The sequence below is a fragment of the Pristis pectinata genome, chromosome 23 (assembly GCF_009764475.1).
Source record: "Pristis pectinata isolate sPriPec2 chromosome 23, sPriPec2.1.pri, whole genome shotgun sequence".
Taxonomy (NCBI): Eukaryota; Metazoa; Chordata; class Chondrichthyes; order Rhinopristiformes; family Pristidae; genus Pristis; species Pristis pectinata.
The window spans coordinates 30,466,837-30,484,388 of NC_067427.1; the positions used below are offsets into that span (position 1 = coordinate 30,466,837).

Below are 17,552 nucleotides of genomic sequence, written 5' to 3' on the forward strand. Positions count from 1 at the left end.
TGCGCCTAAAGTGAATGATACTGTGAGTATGACTTTATCAGACTGTTGCTTGACGAGTCTGTGGCTCAGCTCTCCAGTTTAGATGCCAGTCCCCAGATGTTTTTGAGGAGAACTTTGTAATGTCTACAGTGCTAGGAACAATTTTGCTGGGTCTGAATTCAGTATCCAGGTTGAACTGGATGGGCTTGTACAATGATTCAGTGGTTTTATTGTCACTGTTACTTAAGGCTAGCTTTTTTCAACTAAATAGTCTAGATTTTTTAAAAAAAGATGAATTTACATTGCACAACTGTCACGGTCATGGTGATAGCTTGTTTGTCCAGGCCTCTGGATTACTGATTTGGTATTTAATAACTTAAAGACTTGTGCCATCATTCCCTCTGTCAGCTCAGGCTGGGTGGCAGTGCTTCACAAATGGCCATGACTGTTATGACCACACTCAAATCTTCTGCCTTTAGATCCTTCCACAACTCTAGCAGAATCATATAGAATATAGTTATAGAATTGTAGTCTGCAAATGAGAGGTAACTGATGCCAGGCCCACTAGTTATGAAAACACTGCTTGTGAAGACAGCAGATAGTGAGGGGATGCTTAATACTGTGGTTGGATTCCCACAGATGTAGAGCCTGGTTCTTGCACACATGATAATTAAGATATCGGTACATCACACAGGAATATTTGTCAACATTTGTGGGCTCTCACTGTACAGGTGTTTGTGTGTGTGACAGCCATTAGGCTCTCTTTCCCTGCAGTCCACACTCTGAGACACCTTTGTAACTTGAATAAGAATTGAGGGCGACTATACAACACTGCTTGCGACACCATTGAAATCAGGTGGTATTGCTGTTATTTCATTTTACTGTACAATTGGAACAAGTGCAGAATATGATTTTAATAACCAGGTAATCATTTATGAATTAAAAGCAAGGCTGGAACTACTTAGTTGGCGAGGCAGTATTTATGGAGATTTAGCATACTGCACGTTAACTCTCTCCACTGATGCTGGCTGGATTTTCTGAGTTTATTTCTTAATTGCAGCTCCTTCAGTAGTGGCCAGTTCCCGTTGTACGAAGACCATCGGCGCAACTTTCCCGCCGCACCTCCCCTCACGTGGGCTGCCTGGCGGGCAGCGCTGGCCCGAACTCAACCAATGAAACTCCAACAGACATTGGCAGTGATCCTATGGAGACACGCCTCTCCCGGAGTAGGCGGGTATTTACTTTGATTGACACACGTCAAACCAATCGTGTATTAGATGCCCGGTGATGACGCAGGCGGTATATAAATCAGGGCGCGGGCAGTGACCGCTCAGTCTGGTCGTGCTGTTCCAAGTGTGTGCTGGTTGGGAGAGGTTTGGCAGGATGAGGGAGATCGTCCATCTTCAGGCAGGCCAATGTGGGAACCAGATTGGAGCTAAGGTTTGTACTGCTGTTCAGGGGGTGAGGAAGTTGGCCCACTGGGGTTGATGAGGGGCTGCACCTCCAGCGGTTATTGGGGCAGAGGCTGCAGGCACCTCGGTGGCGAGGGACGCGCACCCATGTGCTGGCTGCCGCTGTCGTGGTGGCGTCCAGGTTCGGGTGGGGAACTTATCCTCATCGAGGGCCGACCTGGCTGCACACTGTTACCGTGAGGGGCCGGGCCCCGCGACCGTTGGCTGTTGCCCGCCCGGCGGTTGGGCGACGGTTGAGAAAGCGCGCGCTTTCAGTGCCGTCTGCGCATGTACGCGGGCGGGGCTGTCAGCGGCGGCGCATGCGTGTTGCCATGGGCCGCCACGTGCGGCCAACGGCCGTGGGTCGTCGCCGGGGAAAGGCGGAGCAAAGGGGTGGGGCTGGGAAACGTGGCGGGAACCCTCAGCGGGCGCGGAGACACATCCGTCGGAGCTGCAGAAGTGGGTGGAGTCACGTATACAGCATGGAAACAGGCCCTTCGGACCAACGTGTCCGTGCCGACCAAGATGTCTATCTCAGTTAGTCCCGTTTGCCCATATCCCTCTAAACCTTTTCTATCCATGGCCCCATCCAAAAGTCTTTTAAACTTTGTAATTGTACTGACCTCTACAGCTTCCTCTGGCAGCTCGTTCCTATACCCACCACCCTCTGTGTGAAGAAGTTGCCCCTCGGGTCCCTTTTAAATCTTCCTGCTCTCACCTTAAACCTATGTCCTAGATTTAGACTCCCCTCCCCAGAGGAAAAGAGTCACAGATGTACAGCACTTCTGACTGCCTTCTCAGATAGATTTTTGGAATTAAGGTTGATTGGGATACTTTATGGCCGTTAGAGATGGGCTTTAATGTAGGTGTTACCAATGACCCAGTAGAGTTCCAGCTGTCACTGGCCAGCTGACTGCCATCAATGAATATCGCTGGACTTGGCTTGACAACAGTAGAGGTGCAGTTCACTGCCACTACCCAGTACAATTACCACTAATTAGTTGATTTAAATTTTTTTTAACTTGATAGGTGAACTAATGTGCTGTGGTATGAATGATCTGTTCTCCATGATGGAAATGGCACAACTCCCCTCCCATTGATTTCAATAATAAAATTAAGTTTTTATAGTGTTTTAAACTTTTGATCTTTGGTTTTAATGAAGAGTTTGTACTTCTCTCGAGCAAATGACAACATGGTAATCAAGTAAATATTCAGTATTTCAAAATGTGCTTCCTGCTGTCTAAGTTCATGATTTTGAGGATATCAAGAAAGCCAAGCAAGAGTTTTTGCAAGCAGGGTTACTGAGTTGTTGGTTACTATTAAAAGCCAACATTACACAAACTTGGTATCATTAAAAACATGATGATGCTGGAGGAACTCAGCAAGCCAGGCAGCATCTGTGGATAAAAGCAGGTGGTCAGTGTTTCGGGTCAGGACCCTTCTTCAGGCCTCGGCCCTTCACGGTAACAATGTGGAGTCTGGCCTGCTGAGTTCCTCCAGCATCAGTGTTTTTCATCTAGATTCCAGCATCTGCAGTCCTGTTTCTCTTTGGTATCATTAAAACTTTTTTGCTGGTTCCATATGCTATTTAGCAAATAATGGAAGGATATTCTGGGCTGTCAATGTGGTCAGCATGAGAGAGACTAAAGACTACAGACACTGGAGCAACAAAAATCTGCTGGAGGAACTCGGCAGATCAAGTAGCATCTGTGGGAGGAAAGGAATTATTGGCATTTTGGGTCAAACTCCTGCATCAGGACCAGCAGGTTATTTGGTGGTCGACATGAGTCTAGTGGAATAGGTTCTTTGGTGCTGACTTTGTAACAGAACTTGCATTTTGTTTTGTAGCAATTGTAAGTTCAAGGATTTGTCAAAATGCTTCTCGTGGCTTCCATCATTAGCTTTAAATGTTGATGAGTTTTGACAAATTTTAGTAGTGATTTTTATTTTTAAATGACTAGTATATGAGTGAGATCCAGAGGTAATGGGAGAATAGTGCATATTGAAGGTTCTGGTCATCTGAACAGTTTCATGGCAAAGCTACTGGATACTCAGAAACCTTAGTGTTTCACTTTGATTCCTCTGGTTTGGCCTATACAGTATACAACTCCACAGCTGCTGTAATGTGATTGAACTGAAACACACAATGTTGTACATGCCATTTGGTTACATCATAACACCTACATTTAAAAGATTATAAATAGGCTGTCAAAAGTAGTTAAGACACTGAATTCTGGAGCAGCAAACTAGATTCTAAATTGAGCAAACCAGGTTCACAGACAACATGATAGTCTAACCCTAACCATGTAGCTAGTGTGGCAGATTACTCCATAATCCCTGGATATGTCATGTCTGTGGGACCAAATCAACACTTTATAAATGTTGGAAAGTTGAAATAAATAGTCTTTAAATTTTTTAAACTCAGAACTGGCAAATGTGGTGTTGTGCATTATCAGTCACATTGATGTACTTTATTACCTGGCATTTGGTCTACAAATATTTCCAAACTGAAATTGATGCTAGTTCAACAAAGAATGCAGAAGGGCATGTGAGAAGCCGCATCAGGTATGATTGAAAATGAAATACTGACCTGATGAAGATGCAACACAGGACTAAGTGTTTGTTAAATTTCTAAAGACCTCTGAATGATCTCTCAACTTAAATTAAAGTTCTAGTTCTGACACATCTTATGATTAATGGGGGATAATTATACAACTAACAGGATATCTCCATCTGTAATAATGGTGAGGCAATAGGATATGAATGCGAAAGCCCTTGCAACCACTATCTTCAGGCAGAAGATCCATCTTGGTGTCCTCTTGAGCTCACTTGTCATCACAGAACCAGTCTTTCGAGCAATTTGATTCACTTCACATGATTTCCAGAAACAGCTGGATACAAGGCTAAGGGACTGCACAGTATCTTGGCCAGTACTGAAGACTTCTCCAGGACTGACTGCCGGTCTAGTCAAATAGTTTTATTACTGTGCAACTGCATGGTATCTTTCTGACAATGAAAAATTACCCAGGTATGTCATGTTCATAAAGAGCATGTTTGCCTAGTGCTGTTCCTAGCATGCTAAATTACTTCCTAATCAGTCTACAGTCATTCATAAACAAAGTTATGAACTTGTAGTTAACAGTGCGTCACTCACTAATAACCCAAATTTGGCATCGGTGAATGTGTTTTACCGGGACTACTTGGCTTCACATCTCATCAGAGCATTCGTCCAAAAATAGACTAAGCTGAATTTCAAAAATGAGGTAAAATTAGTGAGTTATGAAAAATCAGTCTATACCTTGCACAAAGGAAAGTGATTGTGGTTCAATCATTCCAGCCTAGGACATTCATGCAGAATTCTTCAGGCAGTGTATTGGGCCCTGTCATCAGTTTCATCAATGATTGTTCCAGTGTAGGCGCAGAAGAGAGAATGTGCAATGATCAGGGAACAGTGTTTGATTCAGTTGGTAAATCAGTAACTGAAACGCTCTTAATCCTGTATGCTGCAAGACCTGGACAATTATGCTTGGGCTGATGTGGTGAGTTACATTTGTGCCAATTCCATCACTTTGGAAAAACAGTAGGTTCGTTACGTAGTAATTTAGTATGCCAGGAGCAGCACTAGGCAAACCACTTCATGAATATGGTATTCCTGACTTTTTTTACATTGTCAGAAAGGTGCCATTGTTACAGAATAATTTGACTAGACCTGCAACTAGTCCTGGAGGGCAGGTCTTTAATACTGTTCAGAATTCGTATGGATAGCCACATGAATACTATGGCTAAAAGAGCAGGTCAGAGGCCAGGTATTCTCCATTGCTCGCTTGATGCCCAAAGCCATTCCACAAAGTACAAGAGACAAGTTAGGACTGTGGTGGAATACTCCTGTTTAGCCTGGATGAATGCAGCTCCAAAAGCATTCAAGAAGTTCAATGCAAGACAGATCTTGATTGATTGGTATCTATTCATTATCAGTGCTGTTGGCACACTGAGGTTGTAGTGTGTACTATCAACAGAACTTATGGCAATTAATTGCCTAGCCTATTCAACCAAACTGATCTCTGCCACCAAAGGCAAGGACTTCAGCTTCTCTGAACACTCCCACCTGCAGTATACCCCTCCAAGTTGCATAGCATTCTGACATGGAATGGCCGTTATTCATTACTGCTGGATCTAAATCCTGAAAGCTTTCTATAAAACAGTGTAATGGTGGTACCTGATCCAGAAAAATTGCAGTAAATGAAAGAGGTGCCTCATCACCACCTTCCAAGAACACGAGCCCGGCAATATATAACAGCCTTTTCATGGATTTCTACATCCTGAAAAAAATACCTGGTTGTTAAGGGAGATGTTCTCAGTTGTAGTCATGCAGTGTCCTTCATTGTACAATTTGACATTAGCCAACTGCTAAATGGAAAAAATGTACAAACATTTTTTTTTAAAAAAGTCCTCAATGTAGCGCTTCGATGAAATGCCTGAATGTCCTACAGCACATTCTCTATACTAACGATTTGTTGAATGACTGGCTAACATTGACCAAAGGAAAAACCATAAAGGCAGTGAAACCTAATGGGGGATAAAAATAAGCTGAGTTGACCAGCTGAGTTCTTCCAGCAGTTTGTTTATTGCTCCAGCTTCAAGCATCTGCAGTCTCAAACCTAATGGCATATGTGTCTTTGCTTATCTTTTCCATATTGGTCATGCCAGAAGAATGTTGATCTAAAACTCAATAACAGGGATTTTAAATAGTTCTGTAGAATTTTTATCATCCAGTACTAGGACTTGGGTAGCAAAATTATAATCTAGAGGAAAACTACCTTTTGCAGTCACTTGTGTCTAATGGCATATGTGTCTTAGCCTAACTTGTCCAGAAAATTTTATTTCAAAATTCTACCAAAGCAACATTTAGTTTTAGAACTTTGGGTACCATACCTTGATCAGATTGTTGTTTTGCTATAACGAAGCACAGCTTTTTGCTTTGAAGACAAATAAACCATGTTTTTGTTATGGCACCTTGTGCGGGGGTGGGGGGGGGGAGGGCAGGAAACTTTCTTAAATCTCCGAGGATCATCATGCAGTAAACCTTTTCTACCTGGTATTTGTGGATTGGCTGTGTTGGTTGATTTTTATCTTGGATTTCAATAATTCTTCAACACGAGTTCAACATTGAATTCTGGTGGATTACGCAAGCTGAATCACAATTCCTATGGTATGAATAAAGGTTGTGGCTTCAGTTTTTACAGCATAGCAAGATATTGAGTTTGGTTCCATTTAACTAATGCTTTATGGTTGGATAAATTTTTAAAACATTCTTAAAGAATACAGCAAAACAATAATCTGATCAAGGTATGGTACCCAAAGTTCTAAATATAAACATTACTTTGGTAGGATTTTGAAATAAAATTTTATTTTGAACAGTATTGGAAGTGTTGTCTGAAACTCTATACCCTAGTTTACCCAATGCCACATGATGGTAGAGTGATTGCTTCACTTGTGTGCTTTTGACATTAAAATTAGTTGAAAAGACCAAATGGCCTACTTCTGCTCCTAGTTCTGTATGACATTTTAAACATGTTAATGGGTCTGTTTTCCTTTTAGTTCTGGGAAGTCATCAGTGATGAGCATGGCATTGATCCTACTGGAGCCTACCATGGAGACAGTGATCTTCAACTGGAAAGGATTAATGTCTACTACAATGAAGCTACAGGTATAAATTGAAAATATTGTTTACATGTTTATGTTATGAATGCAGAAACATATGTTTATTTTTGAACAGGTGGAAAATATGTACCCCGGGCCATTCTCATGGATTTGGAGCCTGGTACTATGGATTCTGTTCGCTCTGGACCCTTTGGACAGATTTTCAGGCCAGATAACTTTGTATTTGGTATGTAAATATTATCAAAATGATTACTTGATGGTGATTAGCATCTTTGCATAATAAGAATATTAATTTCGAGAGTGTCCAAACTACTGTTCCATTGTTTAATGGTTTACCAAGAACTTCCGATCATTCAGCAGTTTCATTCAGTCGCAAATAACCCCAAGATGGTTCAAAGCAATGTTAAGAAACAAAATCAAATGGAAGCTAAGACATATAAGGCGATACCACAGAAGATGACTAAAGGCTTAGTCCAAGTATTAGTAGGAACATCTTGAAGGAAGAAAATGAGAGAGAGGTTTTGAGAGAGAATTCCAGAGCCTAGGGAGCTAAAAATTTGGCCACCTGCAGTGAAATGCTTACATTGGAATTTGCAAATTGAAAACCCACTAATTTCAGAGAATACTAGCCTGCAGGAAATGACCACACAGGAGCTGGAAAATGAGGATAAATTTAAATCCAGAATGGTAACGTAGGCACGATAGTGTAGCAGTTAGCAGAACATTATTACAGCGCCAGCGACCTGGGTTCAATTCCAGCCATTGTAAGGAGTTTGTACATTCTCCCTGTATCTGCGTGGGTTTCCTCCTACATTCCAGACGTACGGGTTAGGAAGTTGTGAGCATGCTGTGATGGTGCAGGAAGCATGGCAACACTTGTGGGCTGCCCCAGAACACACTACGCAAAAGATGCATTTCACTCTGTGCTTTGATGTACATATGACTAATAAAGATATCTTATCTAAACATAGAATCAGATGAGTATAGGTTCATTCATTAGTGCGACATTGCAAGAAATTGTGGTAAAGTTTGCCCACAAGCCAAGAAGGGCAAGGAAGGAAAGATTATGTTTGTCACAATCGCATAGTATGTTGTTAAAGAACTTCAGTCAGTGATGTCTTCGTACTGTAGCTGGGGTAGAACCCTGAATGGAAAGATTCAAACAAAGAGTTCTGTGTAAGATGGGCATGAACTGGGGGAAACTATAACACTTTCTCATTCAAGGACTTTGGTGAGAAAAGGGAAGGTGATTGTTTTCAGGATAATCAAGAAGTTTATTTTTAGAAATGACAAGCTGTACCTGAGGGGAGGCAACCATTAACAACATTGCTAATGTAGGAGTGGGAAGGGAAGTTGGTTGTTTAGGGGAACATCCTCCAGAATTAAATTGTAATTTTTCTATGTTGGATATGTAGGGTGTTAAGTTGAAAGAGAAAATGTATAAGGTGGCAGAAATTACTGGTAGGCCCAAAATTGGGGTAAAATCAGAATCTATAAAAGACTTTGAGGGGGGGAGAAAAGGTCATGGAAGAGAAAATGAACTAGCAAACTAGTGAAGAATATGCAAACTGACCATAATTTAGTTTTAAGTACAGAAAAAGGAAGAGATCAATCCCCTTAGAGAATGAAACTGAGGAAATGCCGGGGGAATTAAAACAGATTTTGCATCAATCTTTATGGTAGAAGATAACTATGAATGTTCCATTAATACTAAAAAGTATGTGGAAGTAATTAAATACCTTCATTAAAAAAAAGTTTTCAGCAAGCTACTGGAGCTAAACACTAAGTCCGCTGGACTAATGGTTTGCATTTAGGAAATTGAAAGAACTATCTAGAGATGGAGGCTGCATTGGTTGTAATTTTCTAAAATCCTTAGATTCTGGAGAGGTACCAAAGATTGGTAAACTGCCATTGCGATATCCTTATTCAAAAAGGGTACGAGGCAAAAAGAAGGTAACTACTGGCTAATTAGCCCAACGTCTATTATTGGAAAAATGTTAGAATTAGTTGTTAAGAGGATAATAGCAGAATTTTTAATCTGATCAAGCAGAGTCAGCATGGTTTCATGAAGAAAAAAATCATGTCTGATAAATTAATGAGAGTTCTTTGAGGAATTATCAACTGGAATGGATTAAAGCTAACTAGTGGATGTAGTAAATTTGTGTTTTCAAAAAGCATTCAGCAAGGAGCCACACTAACGGTTACTTTGCAAGATAGGAGCACATGTAATGGGAGGTAATAAGGATTGGTCCACTAAGGAATCATTATCAGGTTGAAAATCTTAATCATCGGGGTGCTACGGGAGTTGGTGCTGGGGCTGCAACTGTTACAAGTGAATGTATTGCAGCCAGATTTGCAGATGGTACAAGAGCAGGGGAGAAGTTGAGTGTGAGCAGAAAACAGTTTACAGAGAGATATTGATAGGTGAAGCAAGAAAGCAACAGGTAAACAAGGCTAATGAAATATTGGCTTTTATTTCAAGTGGGAAGGTTTCACTACATCTGTACTAGTGAGACTGCATCCAAAGTACTACATGCAATATTGATCTCTTATTCAAGATGTATTATTATTGGATAGACTTTAGAGAAGATTAAATAGGATGATCCCTGGGTATGGAGGGATTATCTTATGAGGAAATGTTGAACAGGGTGGGTCTGTGTTAATTATATTTAGAAGAATGAGAGGCTATTATTGAAATATGTAAGATTATTAGAGGGCTTGATGGTGTAAATTCTGGGTCAATGTTACTCTTCCTGAGTGAGTCTAGGATCAGAGGGCATAGTCGCAAAGTAGGGGGTGCCCACTTAAAACTGAATAAGAATTCATTCTTTCAACGGGTTGTGTGTCTTTGGAATTCCTGGCCCCAGAAAGTTGTGGGGGCTGAATCCTTGAATCTAAGTTAGCCCTGCATTACGGGTGGATTGTGTTCGTAAAAAGCAGTCCATGTTGTGATTTTCCATAACATCTGCATATGTCAAGAAATGTGAGTTGAAAAAAATCAATTTTGTATTGATTTTATTTTCTTAAATTCTGAACAAATTTTATTTTGTTTCTTAAATTTTTAAGTAGTGATTTGTGAATTCTGTAAGGGGAATTTTCCACATATTCAAAGCTGAGGTAAATTTTTAATCAGGCAGGGAATCGAGGATTCTGGGGATAGGGTGGGTTTGAGAAAAGTTGCATCAGCCACAATTTTATTGAATGATGGAGCAACTCAAGTGGCAGAATGGCCTACTCCTGTTCCTTTTTCTGTGGTCTTTTTAGATACTTGAGCATTTTGGTTTCACCTTCCTTTGGCTTCACAAAATTCTCTTGATTATAATAGCTTTTTGTTTTAGTTAAAGAAAGTAGTGTAAGGAGGCTGATGTAAAAATGCTAACTACTGAAATTTCCTTTGGAAGATTGAATAGCAGATCTATTATAGCAATGCCCTGGAACTGGGGTGGGTGGAACCTTAAATATTGTAGTTTCTACACTGGAGACAGATTAGTTTTGGGCATTTGGTTGTCTTGGACTAATTAAGAAACTTTTGGTGTGTTGATATATTGCATGAAAACAGTAAGAATTCATTGTCCTTTCATTTCTTGTAGGTCAGAGTGGTGCTGGTAACAATTGGGCCAAAGGTCATTACACTGATGGTGCTGAATTAATTGACTCTGTTCTGGATGTGGTGAGGAAGGAGGCTGAGGGATGTGATTGTCTCCAAGGCTTTCAGCTCACCCACTCACTGGGTGGTGGTACTGGATCTGGCATGGGTACACTCCTTATCAGTAAGATCCGTGAAGAATACCCTGACAGGATCATGAACACTTTTAGTGTTGTGCCCTCACCTAAAGTATCAGACACTGTAGTAGAGCCTTATAATGCAACTCTATCTGTCCATCAGCTTGTGGAGAACACTGATGAGACCTTTTGTATTGATAATGAGGCGCTTTATGACATCTGTTTCCATACCCTTAAACTAACAACTCCTACGTATGGTGATTTAAACCATTTAATGTCAGCTACCATGAGTGGTGTAACAACCTGCTTGCGATTCCCAGGGCAGCTGAATGCTGACTTGCGAAAACTAGCAGTAAACATGGTTCCCTTCCCCCGCCTGCATTTTTTCATGACAGGCTTTGCTCCTTTGACCAGCCGTGGTAGCCAGCAGTACCGTGCCCTCACTGTACCTGAGCTCACCCAACAGATGTTCGATGCTAAAAACATGATGGCTGCCTGTGACCCTCGACATGGCCGTTACCTGACAGTTGCTGCCATTTTCAGAGGCCGTATGTCTATGAAGGAGGTGGATGAACAGATGTTAAATGTACAGAATAAAAACAGTACCTACTTTGTTGAGTGGATTCCTAACAATGTTAAGACTGCTGTTTGTGACATCCCACCTCGAGGGCTCAAGATGTCTGCCACCTTCATTGGCAACAGTACAGCTATTCAGGAGCTATTTAAGCGCATTTCAGAGCAGTTTACTGCTATGTTTCGAAGGAAGGCTTTCTTGCATTGGTACACTGGTGAGGGTATGGATGAGATGGAGTTCACTGAGGCTGAGAGCAACATGAACGACCTGGTATCTGAATATCAGCAATATCAGGATGCCACAGTTGGAGATGAAGGTGAATTTGAGGAAGAGGGGGAGGAAGAGGCTACATAAGCAGAATTGTATGTTATGAACTTGTTTTCTTTGTTACATTAAGACTTGTTTCTGAAGTTTGTCTTTTTTCTTGTAGTTTCATATATTTTGTGTTTTATATCGATTAATGGTTTGAAAGTTTTCAATAAAAATGGTTCCTAATTTAATTTTAGAGTTTCTATCCCCACAAGGCTTAGTTTTTGCATCAGTAAAATCTTGGAGCTTGGAGCGTGGAGCTTGTTATTCATTATTTTAAAAAAAACTGCACTGTAAAGCCAAAATTGTTCTTTTCTGGACAGGACACATACTGTGTTTAATTGAATACATTACTAATAGTTCACACCATGTAAGAGTCTAATCAAACCATTCACCTAACAGCACTTTAGCTACCTCTGGCTGAAAATGAGAAATTTAGGTGAAGGGTTTTAGTACTGTTTGCAGTTTCTATTGAGAAATTTAGGTGAATGGTTAAGGTCACAGCAAAACACCAGCTGGATTAGAAAGAATGGGACAAGTCAAATCAAACAGTGGAAACCAAGTTTGGAATTAAAAGAGAGTGCGTTGCAGGGAGGAAAAAAAATGTTGAAAGAAGGTTCAGAAGAGGCTAATTTTAACAATTTTTTTCAAAGGAATGAAATGAATAGCATTGAAATAAGAAAGATTGATCAGAGGGAAAGACAATTATGATTGATGAAGACTGAAGGATAGGAATACATAGATTCTTTTCATGTACTTGGGGTTGGTGTAGCGCTGCTAATAAGGGAGGAGATTACTGCGGTGGTGAGCAATGATTTTGGTGTGACAGAACATGATGTAGAAGTAGAAAAAAATAGTAAGGGGTTGATGACCTATAAATCAGGAAATTGAGGTGTGTGACAGGTAATACAGTAATTATGGGAAATTGTTTTTTATAATATGGAAGGTGAATTCATGGAATATATTCAAGATGCTTTTCTAAATCAATATGTTGAAACAACTGGGGAAAAGTCCAACTTGGGTATAATTTTACGTAATGAACATGAAGTGATACATAACCTTGTCAAGGGATCTTTGCGGAAGAGTGACTATAATATTTTATATTGTTTGAATGTGAAATTAGGGTCCTAAATCTAAAGAGAGAAAACCAAAGGTATGAGAGGAGAGTTGGCTGTGGTTTATGAGGAAAATAAATTGAAAGGCATGAAATTGGACACAGTGGTCATTTAAAGAAATAACGCGCAAGTTGCAAAAAAGCATCCTTAAGGCACACAACCTCAAAAAGAATAGTGATTCATCCTTCACTGAAGAGAGAAATTAAAGATAGTGTTAAATCAAATGTTTATAAGGTTGGCTGAAATATCAGAAGTTCTGAGGATTGGCAGCATTTTTCAAACTCAGCTAAGGAGGACCGCTAAATTGATGTGATTTCAAGATAGGATATATGTGTAGACTGGCAAGAAACATAAAAACATTCTGTGGAGGTGGAGATATAGGTATATAAAAACAAAAAGACCAGCAAGAGGAAATGTGGACACTTTACAGACAGCGTCAGAAGAATTTACAATGGGGAATAAGGAAATGACAGGAATAGTTTTCACAGAAGAAGACGCAAAATGTGCTACATGAGAGAATGAAAAACTAAGGGAAATAACTTCAATAATAGTATGAGAGAAGTTGATGAGTTTGAACGTTGATAAATCCCAAGGATCTGATGTTCTACATTCCAGAATTTTGAAAGAGTGGACTTTAGAGATGATGGATACTCTGGGTATTTGGATTCTAGAATTATTCCTGTGGATTGGAGGGGAGCAAATGCAGCCCCACTATTTAAGAAAGGAGGGAGAGAGAAAATGGAGAACCAAATGTTAGCCTAAAGTGGTAGATAAAATGCTGGAATATATAATGAAGGATTTAATAACAACTTGAAAGAATATCATTGAGCAGAGTCAACATGAATTAACAAAGGGAAAATTATGTTTGACTAGTATGTTGGCGATCTTTGAGGATGTGACTAGTAGATGAGGGGAAAGCAGTGGGTGTGCTCTATTTGGGTTTCCATAAGTCTTGATAAGGATACATACAGGAGGTTGGATAACAAAATTAAAGCACATGGAAATGAGGTAATGTACTGATAGAGATTGGCTATTGGACAGAAAGGAAACTGGGAATAAATGGATTGTTCCCAGGTTGGCAGGCTGCGGCTTGTGGGTACTGCAGGAATTTGTGCTTGGACCCATCTATTCATAATCTATAGTGATTTGGCTGAAGGAACAAAATGTAATATTTCCAAGTTTGCTGATATTAAACTATGCCTGATCATGAGCAGGACGATGTTTAGAGGTTTCAAGGGGATATGAGTGAGCTTCAAATGTGTAAGAACATGGCAAATAAAATGGAAAAATATGAGATTACCCACTTTGGTGCTTTGAACAGAAGAACAGAGTTTTTGTTAAATGGTGAGAGATTAAGTAGTTTTGATGTTCAGAGAGTCCTAAATGTGTAAATAAATCACTGAAGGCCAACATGCAGATGCAGCAAGGTGTGAGAAATCCACATGGATGTCACGTGACAGTAACGACACTGACCCCCGCTGACCAGAGGACAGCATTGCTCCTCTGATCGGAAGTGATACTACTGTCAATCAAGGTGTGGCTCCACCCACCCCTCAGGTATGAGAGTACCTTTTGCCTCTGAACTCACCTGACCAGTATCCTTTGTCTCTGAACCTGCTCGACCATTGACTGAGGCAGGAACCTTTGTCTTTGACTTCCACACCATTGGCTCGTTTAAATCACAACAGTGAGGCTCCACCCAGCCTCCTAGCACCATAAAAAGGGCTACCTCCCCTACCCTTGCCTCTTTTGACAACCCCAGGAGTAGTGAGACAACGCTGCAGAGATCATTGGTGAGAGTGCATCACCACATAGTCATGGAGCGTTAAGGGCCAGTGCTAGTGTGGGACGGGCATTGAAGTGTTATATCCTGAAGTTGTACATTATTATTGTGTGCTTGTTTGTATCAGTGTGTGTGTTTGAGTGTATTTTACCCCAGTTGCGATTTGCCTCTCGTGTTCGTGGTATCCTGTGCATGACTGAGTGTGTGTCTGTTCCCATCCATTCTGTCTTGTGTTTGCCTTTGTGATTAAACTAGTTTTGGTCTACAAAGCTCGTTTCCAGAGTCCTTGATCCTTAAGACAGTTAAAAGAACGATTTCACACAACAGAAAGTAAATGGTATTTTGATCTTTATTTCAAGAGAGTTTGATTACAGGAGTAAAATGATTTATTGTGATTGTATAGAAATTTGATGAAAACACACCTGGAACATTAAGTACAGTTTTGATCCCCCTCCCTAATAAAGGATATGTTTGCCATAATGGGAATGGACTGGAGGTTCATTGGACTGGTTCCAAAATGACAAGTTTGCTGTAGGGAGGAAAAACTGAGTAGACTGGGACTGTATCTTCTAGAGTTCAGAAGAATGGAAGGAGAAGTAATTAAAATTACCAAGCTTAGTTGGAGGTTTGACAGGCTAGATGGAGGCTAGATATTTTGAGTATGTAACAATCTGCTATAGTTCAGAAAGCAAAATAATGATAGGGTAAGATGGTTGAAAACATTTCCTAGGAAAGAGCCACTACATAGAGTTGTGCAGCACAGAAACCGGCATTTCTACCCATGTCTGTGCATTGTACCTATGCCTTGGCAATACAAATACTTGTTTAGGTGCTTCTTAAATGTCATGCTCTCCACCACCTCTTTAGGTGTCACATTCCAGACTCCAACCACTCTGAAAAATTCCTCCCTCTGAACCCCTCTAATTCTCCTAATTTTCACTGCAAACCTATACCCTCTTGTTTTAGATACCCCACCATTTTACTATCTACCCTATCTATCTGCCACCTTATCTTATAAAACTCTTTCATGTCACTCCTAAGCTTTCTCTGTTCCAGGAAAAACAAACCCAGCCTGTCCAATTTCTTATAACTGCAATGCTCCAATCCAGACAACATCCTGATGAATCTCCCATGCACATTGTGTTTGTTCAGAATGGATAAACTTGAAGGTGTGTAATTTAAACAATAGTATTGAAACAAGACCAGAAATTTTATTTGCATCTGCAGAATGGAATGCAAAGAGAAAATGCTGGAAGCATTCCACTGGTCAGGCAACATGTGGAAAGAGATATTCTGCCTTCTGTATTTCCTGCATCTGTATTTCGATGATTTTCACAAAATGCAATGCAACTAGCAAATTATTAGGCCAAAGTATCTCATGTTATTGTAGCGTAACATTTAAAGGAAAAGATTAGCTAATGAGTGTGCCTTTCAGACTGAGACAAGACATAATATTGGGGATAAGGAAATGGCAAAAATTAAATACTTTGTGTTTGTCTACATGGAAGAAGATGCAGAAAATCTCCCAGAGATAGTGAAATACAGGTCTAAAGTGAATGAGTTCAAATAAATTAGAATTAGTGAAAAAATTATATTGGAGAAATTAATGGGATTAGAAAGCAATAAATTCCTAAATTCTGATGATTTGCATCCTAAATTCTGATGATAAGGTTCTGAAGGAGATGCCTGTGGAGATGGATGCACTAGTTGTCATCTTCTAAAATTTTATAATAGTTCTTGCAGATGATAAATCTAGCCCCATTATTTAAGAAAGGAGAGAGATAAAATAGTACTGTAGATTAATTACCCTGTTGTCAGGAGTTCAAAAAATGCTGGAATCTGTTAAAGAAATGGTAGCAAGGCACTAATAGGGTCCTACCAGGATTGGTGCTGAGATGTCAATCATTCGCAATCCATATCAAATGATTTTGAAGAAAGGATCAAATGTAATAAATGCAAGTTTATAAATGATATAAAATAGGTGGCTGGAGGAGAATGCAGAGAAGCTTCATGGATTTATAGGCAGATTAATGGGCAAAGTCATGGCGCATGGAATATAATGTGGAAAAAATTGTAAGAGAAAATATTTAACTAGAGAGAGTTTGAAAGGTTTTTGGGGTGTTTTGAGGCAAGAGACCTGGATGCCCTTGTATATGAATTACTTGAGGTTAATGTGTGATTAGGGAAGCAAATAGTAATTGTCATTTATTACATTTAGGATAATTGTATGAATTATGTAGACCCCTGGTGAGACCGCAATAATGTGTACAAGTTTGGTTTCCCTACATAAGGAAGGATGAGGTTACTATAGAAGAAGTGCAGCAAAAGTTCCTGAGACTGGTAGGTTTGCTATACAGAATACTTCTACTGAGCTCGGGTGATCTCACTGAAATATACAAAATTCTGACAGGGCTTGTAGGGGAGATTGTGGAAGTTCTGTTTCTGCTGTCTGGGTGTCTGGAACCAGAGGTCACGGTATCAAAATAGGGGTCAGCCATTCAGGACAGATGAAAGAATTTCTTCACCCAGATGATAGTAAATATTTGGAATTTTCTGCTTAAGAGGGAAATGGAGACTCAATCACCGAGTATATTCAAGACAGAGTTGATAACTTTAAATATTAAGGAAATCAAATAATATGGGATTAGTGAAGGAAAATAGTGTTGAGGTAAAAGATCAACCATGAGTTTACTGAAAGGCGGAGCAGGCTTGAGGGGCCAAATTACCTCTCACCTGTTTCTTGTGTCCTTGATACATTGTTGCATGGTGCCTTCCTCACCAGACCAATGGAGCAGAGAGATGAGGAAAGGCCAGATGAGGCCTGGAAGGTTGTTAGCAATTTTAAATTTGTGCTCCTCCAGTTAGCCCTTAGTATATTTAGGACACCTTACTTTTGGAACACCCCAGCCTCTCAAGCTATTTCAAACGAACCACTTACTCAGGTGCTGGTGACTTTC

The 17,552-nt window shown here is 40.2% G+C and overlaps 1 protein-coding gene across 2 annotated transcripts; it reads left to right on the forward strand.

Moving 5' to 3' along the window:
- On the forward strand, positions 1–11,886 carry LOC127582198 (tubulin beta chain-like). Of its 2 annotated transcripts, none has more exons than XM_052037292.1 (4): positions 1–22; positions 7,029–7,137; positions 7,207–7,317; positions 10,682–11,856. In XM_052037292.1, exons 3-4 carry the CDS (start codon positions 7,236–7,238, stop codon positions 11,740–11,742), a joined length of 1,143 nt encoding a protein of 380 aa, XP_051893252.1. In that variant the 5' UTR covers positions 1–22; positions 7,029–7,137; positions 7,207–7,235; the 3' UTR covers positions 11,743–11,856. The 2 variants fall into 2 exon arrangements, with proteins under 2 accessions (XP_051893252.1, XP_051893251.1); XM_052037291.1 differs by lacking the exon at positions 1–22 and adding an exon at positions 1,248–1,419 and having other exon boundaries at positions 10,682–11,886.
- The last annotated feature ends 5,666 nt before the right edge of the window (positions 11,887–17,552 follow it).

Coding starts and splice junctions, on each gene's coding strand:
- LOC127582198 (XM_052037291.1), top strand. CDS start 1,363: ATGAGGGAGATCGTCCATCTTCAGGCAGGCCAATGTGGGAACCAGATT. Junction 7,138..7,206: donor CTACTACAATGAAGCTACAG/GTATAAATTGAA, acceptor ATTTTTGAACAG/GTGGAAAATATGTACCCCGG. Junction 7,318..10,681: donor GCCAGATAACTTTGTATTTG/GTATGTAAATAT, acceptor CATTTCTTGTAG/GTCAGAGTGGTGCTGGTAAC.